This window comes from Opisthorchis viverrini (genome assembly GCF_000715545.1).
Source record: "Opisthorchis viverrini unplaced genomic scaffold opera_v5_91, whole genome shotgun sequence".
Classification (NCBI taxonomy): Eukaryota; Metazoa; Platyhelminthes; class Trematoda; order Opisthorchiida; family Opisthorchiidae; genus Opisthorchis; species Opisthorchis viverrini.
In genome coordinates this window covers 835,227-845,341 of record NW_008751746.1, presented here as the reverse complement: position 1 = coordinate 845,341, position 10,115 = coordinate 835,227, and the positions used below count along the sequence as shown (strand labels likewise).

The 10,115-nt window shown below is 41.5% G+C and overlaps 1 protein-coding gene across 1 annotated transcript; it reads right to left on the bottom strand.

Annotated features, from left to right (window-relative positions):
- Positions 1-212: 212 nt before the first annotated feature.
- T265_05031 (hypothetical protein) lies at positions 213-9,440 on the bottom strand (the record flags this gene model as incomplete). Its single annotated transcript, XM_009169931.1, has 6 exons — positions 213-332; positions 2,300-2,344; positions 6,593-6,675; positions 7,045-7,089; positions 7,203-7,404; positions 9,345-9,440. 6 exons carry the CDS (start codon positions 9,438-9,440, stop codon positions 213-215), a joined length of 591 nt encoding a protein of 196 aa, XP_009168195.1.
- Between the last annotated feature and the right edge of the window lie 675 nt (positions 9,441-10,115).

The following is a 10,115-nucleotide window of genomic DNA, read 5'->3' as shown; positions in this document are numbered from 1 at the left end:
CCACAATACATCGCAGATATTCGATAAAATACACAAACAAATTTATGCAGCCGAACTTCTATATAACGCGAGATGATCCAAGTGGTTAGAGCGCAAATTTACTAGCCGGAAGGTCTGTGGTTCGAACCCGACCTTGGGCTCTCGACTTCTATCCAGGCTTGGGTAACCTGGCAGTAACCCAGCCCTCGTGCAACCTTCGGATAGCATACCAGCTAGCAACCGGAAGGGCTCCACAGCCGAAAGACGATTTTACATTCCAAATAGTCACTAATTAGCACCGAAAATTGGCGGAAAATTTGCCAGACAACGAGTATTTTTTCTCCATTCCATTTCTCAGAATGATCGTGTGATGAGCAATGCAAAATTTCGGCGCACGTTAAATCTAGATGGGGTATTGTTCACCTTCGTGTAACGAGTGGTAATTTCTCTAATAAACACACTCAACGGGTCAGTCTGTTTTTGCTTATACATCTTGATTCCCTGTTGCAAACTTGACTTCCGAAATTCGGGATACGCAGAATATAACAGAACGATTGAATCAATGGCAATCATCAGGTTTTCGATTGCTTGATAAAATAATTTTTCAAATTGTAGTTTAAAACTACTGTTCTGTTCTGCGGGTGAAGTTATATCTGTTCTGAACGCCAAAAAAGGTACAGTTGTTTAATTCTCATCAGATTTGAGTTGTCATGGAGCTTCGGAAAATGTGCACAAATCGGACAACTTTAGTGAAACCTTCGTCCAGTGATATTTTGCATTATATTGTAGAACGGCTTCTGTTACAGGACAAAATTCCTCATCAGTATGTTGCAACATCCGCCAATATCAAACCGATTGTTTATCAAAACATGTGCTAAAAAGCGTTGACCAAATTCCAAGGGCATTTGACCGAGGGGCAAAATATGGACGTGCAAATTATATGCCAAGACACGGATATGTTACACGCGTCAATTGCAAAAAGTAAAACCATTTTCTTATACGCTATTGACTTTATGTCAGTATTTGGCGTTTCCGTTTATTTTAAGACACAAGTTTTCAAAAACAGAATAAGTTATCAATTATGTGGTAGCGTATTTGACTCATTTGTATAGGAATCACCTTGTTGCATACCTCAGGCTATGATTTTTGTGTAGTGAGTGTGAAATTCTACTTTTGTTCACATGTATCATTTAAGTCGGAACTGGTCGATATCATGGAGAAAGAAACGAAGATAAGCGATCCAGGTCGCCAGCAAGATGTGGTTCGTTTTTACCAAACTTCCTAAGGCATACCACTCCACAGCTGAGTACGCAGGCGAGGGTTATGGAATTTTCACTCCGTATCTAAGAGATAATTTCAATTCACGTGCATAGATGTTCCCTGCTGCACACCTAATACTTGAGATTGTGCTGATATAACGCGTGTAGTTATCCTGGGATATCTGAAATTCTAATTGCCTATAAAATACTGATTAGAACGGAAATAGCGCACATAAAGGTGAAAAATATCGTAAAGCTAGATTCTGCTTTTTTTAGAAATGATTTTGTTAAAAGTTGAAGTTTATTTCAGATTTATCCAACCCAAGTGTTTAATACGTCTAGCCCGTCTCAGTCAATATTGACGATCACAATCGCGCATAAAGTGAGAGTTGGTTGGGTATGTGTCGGTAGAAAATTCATATTTACTCTGACCAGAATGTATTATCAAGGGGTTGATTAAAGTCCCCGTCTTCGCTTGATGGAATTCTGTTCTTAACTAACCAGCAGAAAAGTGATGAGACGTGGTGGGGGGCAATAAATTCAGGACAAGTATGGCTGCACAATTCTCAAAGGGAAAGAACTTTGAGCAGATGGTAGCATACATACTGACATACTTCACAGGTGGAACTATCGTGGGTAAGGCATGGATTGTGATGCATCGGGTGGAACTAAAGAAATACAAAACTTTTACCCAGGCAGCCATTAGCCAAAACATCATTCTGATGTGCTCGTTGGTAACTAGCACACAAAGTTCAATATAAGGACAGTTTAATATTTCTTTTTTTCGCATTTCCTCCTATCTTCATAATGACACCCAGGTCAAATTTTCTTGATCTTGCTGAATGCGAATTCAAAATGATTGTGTCTCCTTCCGAATAATTAAACAGTCACACTTAAACAGTCACACTCAACAGCTTAGTCATTAAATATTCACTTTTCTTGAGTGAAGGACAATGGCTAGATTGTGAGCCAAACGTAAAACGAACGAGACCACCAATTTCCAAAATAATTGGCAAAAAGCGCTCAGGTTTTGGAGACAGCAAATTCAATTATAGGCTCACCTGGGTATAGATTTCCCTGCTGCATTCCTGAGGTTTCAGACTGGGCTGTGAAAGCAAAAAAAACCTCTCTAACCCTTCCTTCTGGGGCCGTGGACAATTTGATGTTCAAAAAGTTATTGCTTTGAGCGAAAATGCGTGAAAGAGGAGAAACTCTAGGTCACCCGACAGTCAAGTTTTGCATCCCGATCCCTAGCATGTAATGCTCATTAAGACCAAATAAGTCTACACTCAGTAGGCTGAAAGATTTTATGCAGCACGCTTCCGTTCTACAGCAGTTATCCCTCTGAGTGATATTCAGTCATATATGGCTCAATTTTTCAAGTGAAAGAGACCTTTGGCACTTTCATTCAAATGATGTTTTTATGCCCCGAGTTTACTCGAATAGCTTTAAAATGATTGATTTCATACGATTTTCCCTGATCAGCCAGAGCATTTTCAGTGAAGAGCAGGCGTTTAAAATTCAGGAATATCTTTGTATCAGTAGAATGATCGTGAGGGCAAATTACCAAACCAGTATAGCCTAACAAAAATAGACGAGAGTATGGCCGGTTATACAGGACAAAAGTGCAGTTTGTAAAACGCATGCCTAAATACGTGGAAATGACCACCACGATCAAGGTCAGTATAATAAATTTTGTTCGATGTTAAATGTGTCATCAGCGTACCCGCGTACGAACTTCCTTGTTGGATACCTGAACCGTGCAGTGAAAATGGAAGTGGAAAATCGTACCAATATTTCAAACGATCTCAATAAGTTCCTCTAGTAATGTTTGGATATTTGAAGCCATAATTAAGTTTCTCATAGTTTTACACGAGGGCAAACGATGTGAGGTATCTGTTTCAGTAGGGTATTGCAATCACGATGGAGCAATAACCTGTACGACGTACTTTGTTTGTTATGCATGTAGATGTGTTAGCAAATAAGTAGTTCCAACAAATAAGTGGCGACAGAGTTTATGAGAAACTAAATGCGTTCACACTTTGCCGAAATATATCTTACAACGTCAAACAACTTTATAACTCTCACCTACATATGTGATTACAACGCCTATTTTTTTCGGATTAATCAACTTCCCCATCTTCAGAGTTCCTTTTATTGCGTGATTCTCTCCGGATGCAGTGAGAGTTGTTTCATCTGACTTCCGGCAGTACATGTACTCATCCACACGATCGTATCAAAAAGTCAATGTTAAACGTACAGAACTATACCTTACTTGACGGATCGCTGAAGAATCCTCAAAAAACCACGTCTGCTTTCGCCTTCTTGGGCTTATCAGTAAGGTGCAGTCTCTGAATTTCCGAATTGCGCAAAACTAGCAAAATATACTCATTTGAATAGCAATTTGATTTTTACGAAGGACTGGATCCCAGCTGAATGACTTGGTTGTAATGTTATAAGCAACTTAATGTGTTGCACCAGATCGCCTCATGTATCGGTCTGTAAGATACACCGTATAGACTCAACGCAATACACTTAAGGTTGCTGTAAACTTTCCAACAGCACACGACATGTTTGGGCCGCCTTGAAGCTCATCGGTAAGTTTCCGTCAACTTCATTATCATCACAAACGTGAACCTTGGCTGCGTTGCATGTGAGTCACCCGTCAAAAACAAATTGGTATGGAAATGAGTGTAGTTTTCTTATACCATATTATCTTTTACCTGGTTATATTTTATGTTCAAGTAAATCAAAATTCCAACACAAGGGCAAACGTAAACCCACGTATCCTGTGTATGTAGTCTTCGGTACTACTCTGTGTTATTTTCATTTTCGTTCTGTTTCCAGCAGTAGCATACGGTGCCATTTTTCATTCAGGCAACCCCATTTTGAAGACGCGCTTACTCGCGTTTGGTTCCCAAAAAGATATTCCAAGTATTGTGAACCTAACAGCTCCTCATTATTGCTTCCGCTGATTCGGTCCAATAAAATGCCGTCATGGTCAGAGTGCTCCACATCTTTACAACTTTCTCATAATTGATTTTCCAATGAAAATATCTTTAGAGTAAAGTTGATCCCATACCTAATGAAAACAATTCGATTGGGATCACCTATACAATGAAAACATGTGTTACTCGGAAAAGGAAACAACGCTAAGTATTTTTTCTTCTGAACTCAACTGATGGCGACTAATATTCTACCGTAAGTATTTTATAGCTAGATATTCACCAAAATCTTCTATAATCTATTCAGTTTCACTGGTTTACCAATAACTCTTGGGTGTTTGTGCGGATTAGCTCAAGATTAAATGCAAAACTAGAAAGGACGTGATCCATGTACTAATAAAAAATGCAGCCGTTACTAGCGAAAAATGATGCGCTTACTTATAGTCTGTTGGCATCATAGCGCTAGTAACACGCCCAATTCACCAGTATGCACAAGCGGATTACTTGAGTTTAGGTCACCTCGCTATTCAGGCGAGGCGCGATGAGCACAACCTGGGAAGGAAGCACTATTCTGATTCTCTGAATTTGTGATCTTCGGTTTAATTTGAACGATGCCGTTGAAACAGGCTCCGTCACGTCAAATCGTTTGAAGATATTGCGGGGCATTCCATTTAGGTATAAAGTAGCATAAGCCGTCAAAAAAAGCAGTTTTAGGAAGACTTCATTCTTATTCGTAGAGCAAGTAGCGAGCCTAAATGTATATTCTTTGGTTAACTAATCCGTCAAGGATAATAGAACTTGACTGTTGCGTGAGACAATGAGCAGACAGTATCGGTCTTCCAACGTCCAGTAATTGAGCAGTGAATCTTGTATCTTTGGGACTTGTGCTAGAGCCGAGTAAGGGGTACAAAACTTTTCAGGCGCGCACTAGCTTGCTGTGCCGGTTCCATCCAAGTTCATACCTGCTGAGCAGCAAATAACCTGGCAAGTTTAATCCTCTGCGGACGAAGCTGGCATTTCAACAGTTGTTATTAGTGTGGCCGGCAAAAATGAGTTAGTCAGTAAACTGTAGACTGTAAACATTCCAGAAAGAGGAATTGCAAACTTAACCAGCAGAAACAAAATAGTGGAAAGAGAAGCGATCAGTGTAAAAACACCTCTCTGTTACTGTACTTGGCGCTTTCAATTCAGCAGCAAGAAGCTGGCCTCTTCGCTGACGCTGACGCTGTCGCTGCAGTCGTACATCGTACTAACAAAACGATTTACCTTCAGCAGTTAAACGGTTTTTATGCTTAGATTATATAACACACCAGTGCGCATGTCGAGAGGCTGCTTGAAATCCAGAACCGGTGACATTACGGCAATCAGTTGGAACATTTAACCTTTTGGCCAACAGTGGCAGATCAGCAGTGTGAGCGACTCACACCTAGACGAGACAGCTCTACGCATCCTTAAATCACGGGGTCCGCAAAATCATGACTTAAGGATAATGGCGATATCTCCTGTCTAAGTTTGAGCTGATTACACTTCCGACTAGTCGCTGAGGGCCAAACAGTTAAGTGTTCAAGCTACCAATCACGAGTTTGCAGGTTCGAGTGGAGCTTCCTTTGGTGCGCTCTAGCGATGATTCTCTATAGGGATGAAACAGCCGTGCCGTGTATTCCGCATTTTGTCTACCGGAGGAAAGCGTTTTCAAAAATCTAGACATCTCATCTCACTGTCAAATAATAACTGCACTAGAACATTATTTGTTTTGAGGTTGCCCAAACGCATGATCTGAGGAGGTGCCTAGTATCTAGCCACATGCAGGACTCCTGTTAACAGTAACAACATCGAACTCAAACTTGAAATGGCTTTCAACCAATTATTTCATTGTCTTGCATAGTTTGACGGGCGCAATTCACGTCAATCTTTCAAATTTGCAATACAGAAAACAAACTCATTTATTCGACAAACAGTCACCTAAACAACTGCTGCTACCAGTCGGTAGGCGGAAGAAAATACTAGCGCCTCATCCCAGTACAGCCTGAATGCGCTTCAAAAACATTCATTGTTCATTCCCGGTATGGGTACGACAGTCATCAAGGAGATTTTTACTCCAAATAGGGCGCCCATAAATGTACCATAATTTGAAAGACCTGTTATAAACTTGATAGCTTATTCAAAATGTTAGTTACTGATGACTCATGCAGTATGTTTACTTAGCGCCCTGAGATGACTCTCCTTCCTTATCGAAACGCTGACTGCATGTCGTTTATATCCAGGATCGTCGTGTTCAACGGCTAAACTGGGAAATAGTCACCAATATTCAAAACTCTGTTGATTGCCGTCACGAAGAGACGTGGTATGATGGTTTGCGCACCTCATCAATCCATTGAGCTATACTGAGAATTGCCTCGTGACACTCACAAAGTCTCTCATACCAGGTTGGTCAATAGTTAGAGGTCCGACAAGGCCCTCCAGGTTGAGGGTTGGAACATATAACGACTTGTCTGGTAGAAATGGTGATGTACTTGCATTTTCAGCTCAACACCGCTGCCTTGTAGTCAGGCTAGTTATCATGAATACAAGCGCAAGATATTTCTGTGTTTACATTCCACATCCTTAATCGTATCCTGCTACCGAAAGCTCACAAGAAGGTCCGACGACGGTCTTTGATCTCCATGTTTACTGGACTGACAAATAATGCCATGATTTTTCTATGAATATCTCGTTCTTTGAGTGGATTCAGTATTTATCAGTCAGTTCGCGTGAGTTGACATTTACCAAACTAATGGTAATGACGTTTTTCCGACTGTTGTTTGCGTATCGTCATCAAAGGTTAAAGACACTCCTATTCAGATACAGAGCTAGAAACTCACCTGGGTATGGAGGACCCTGAACGGGAACTGGTGGTGGTGCCGGACCTAAAAATAACGTTTCCACACAACACCCTGTACTCGTCCCATGCAATTGTAATAGCATCGAATCGCATTCATTTTAGTTTGCACTGAAGTAGCCCACAGGATGAAACGATTACATGAAGAGATAAAGTAAAAAAATGTTATCTTTCGGGCTGTAGCACTCCTCCGGTAGCTAGCTGACATGCCACCCGAATTAAGCACGAGGACTAGGATATTGTCAGGTTGACGAAACCCCAACACAGGGAGGCGAGAGGCAGGGGTCGCGTTTGGACCGTGAAAATTCCGGTCAGGAAATTCGCGTTTAAACCACTGACCCATCTGGCAAGACAGCGAAAATATAATTTCACAACGCGTAGTTAACTACCACGCAACTATAAATGTTGAGTGTAGACAACAAGACACTTAGGATGCACGTCTGCACTGTGCTTGATGTCCAGAGCTACACCTTTGGTTCAGCAAATATGTGCAGTTGAGGAACAAAAAGTGTAAACTTGACTTGCATTGTTTCAAAAGCAGTGTTCCTCAAGCTTGAGAAGGAAAAATTATGAAAGCAGCCTGCGAGCCCAACTTTAGTCGTCTCTGAATAGCATGTTTCTCGTTGAATATTTCTGACTGTATCCGCAAGTTCTACACCGATGCGAAACAACTGTTGCCAAAAGGAGTTTGTTCAACTGGTATAATAAACGGATATCGGTCGCACATGCCTACGACAAATTCTGCTTTGATCTGCATTTAACCGTTCTGACAGACTGCATATAAAGACATCAAACTAGAAAGTAAAACCACACTTGTGTGGTACGTAGTGTAATTTATTATTCCAGATTCACGGCCATCAGTCAATTGGTTCTTATCAATAATTACCTTGAAGTGCCCCTGTATAATACACACACACCTCTGTCACACCACATGATGTCTATCTGCATATTCTGACCGGTAAGTCGCGTTAATACAGCAGGTCCCCAAACGAGAGCTCGTTTTACGAAAGCTGATTTTCTACCACAACCGGCGGTTTTGTTTATGAAAATTCCAGACATTTTTCGACAGGAAGCCGGAAGTTTGGAAGACAGTGTAGCATGCTTCCGAGAATCCTCTGAATTTGCGCTTACTTCAGGATGAATAGCAGAGGATGAAGAAATGTGTAATTTGATATGGTGAGGTGTACAGGCGAGTCGCAGAACGGAGGACGCTGCGTTCCTGTGGTTCTCAGGAACTGACAACTGACGATTAACATCCACAGGGCACATATGAATTGGTCACCCAGAGTAACGATAATCCACAACACCGCTTCTATAATGAGGGTACTTTAGGAATGGACGAAATGGTGGCCAAGCAAACGAACCGTACCGCAAACATCTTTCATGATGTGAGGATGGATTCTCACCAAAGTGGAGTTGACGACGTCAGTCACCATCCTGTACGGGTATTTGTGTCCCTATTGATTTGGGGCGTAAAATATTCACGCCACCGCAAATTCAGAGACTGAGGATGATCCAGTTGTGTAATTTTCTTTAATTTAAAGAGAACTGTTAATGAGGGGCGTCAAACGATCGAGAAGACAATAAAGCTTAACCTGATATGTCCTCGAGGACATATTTGGCATAGTTACAATAAGCAGTAGGTTTCACCTTGCGAAATAAACTCAGTGAAACACTACGTAAAGACTGAATTTACGTGAATTTTGTGTGACTTATAGGAAAACATCAAAAGAGGATAGTGTCGCGTGCTATCAGGAACAAGAAGCAGTCCATCAGTGCTATAAACGGTATTCTTTCCATATCTTTCTTAGTTAATCACCTAAACCCTTGAGGTTAATACTAAGTAGTTGGTCAAGATTGTGCTGTTTTTGGTGTTCGTCATTTGCCGACTGCGTCAGGTTTCTTTAAGTTTCCGTATTGGAAACATCAACTATCAAAGTTTGGAACAAAGGGCATCATCACCGGCGTCGACAGCGTGATATCAGTGTTTTAAACAACTGCCTTTTTGCCGGACAACCATGATTTATTTGAAAGTTTTTCTTGTGGAGTAAAGAATAAAAGTAGATTGGAAAGGAATCAATGCTGACTTTCAACAATCGTTTCAAGGGGCAGACACCACCAGAAACTCATTCAGGCAATCAGGAGAGAAACTGACAACAAGAACGCCACCGGCAGCAATGTCGTGCAGCGTCTCCAACCAAGCGCAGTGGGGACCACGCAGCCCTTATCCTTGAAGGCGGGTAGCACCGACAGCACTGAAGCCTTTCGTTACCTCTCGCTCACCCGCTGCCAGGTCATCCTCCTTGCTTCCGCCACTCTAAATCGGATACGAAAACAGCACTCTCTTCGGCAAACGATGGCTTGACGTACGCAACACATATCCCAACCAGCTCAGTGGGGGCAAGATGGTTCCACTGTTAGAACCCGAATTTGCTGACCGGAAGGTCCGTGGTTCTAACTCGACCTTTACATCTCGAGTTCTTCTGTCTAAGCGTGGCAACCTTGCAGTATCTCAGCCCTCCTGCTTGTGTCTGGTAGCATGGCAGCTAGGCGCAAAGAGGGTGTTACAGCTGAACTCTGTGTTGGTTGTTTGGGACATCGGTTACAGAATTATGTCTACGTTTTCTCCAAGAGTTATGAAAATAATGTTTAACTAACACATGAATTTCAGCTGTTCGCAATCCGGGTCTAGTTGCTGACTAAATATTTCGGTTGTCACAACCTGGGACTGCGCTAATGTGCATAGCAATCTAGTTCGTCGTAACGAGTCTAATAAGACAGCATGAGTGTTGCGAAAGAAAGTAACAGAAAGGTGTCAGAAACGCGAACGTGTATTCAACTAGAAGTGAATCGATCAGCACTATGTACTTTTTAGATATTCATTTTTTGGAAAGAGGGAACATATAATTGTTCCATGGTCTAATCAACTGTTTTATATAGTTGTGCTTAATGTTTTGTCTGTCCGAAAGCATTAACGCAATACCGTCAATGTTATATAGTGAAACATTGAAACGTGAATTGTTTTCTGATAAGAACAGAATTTTCGGCACTTAA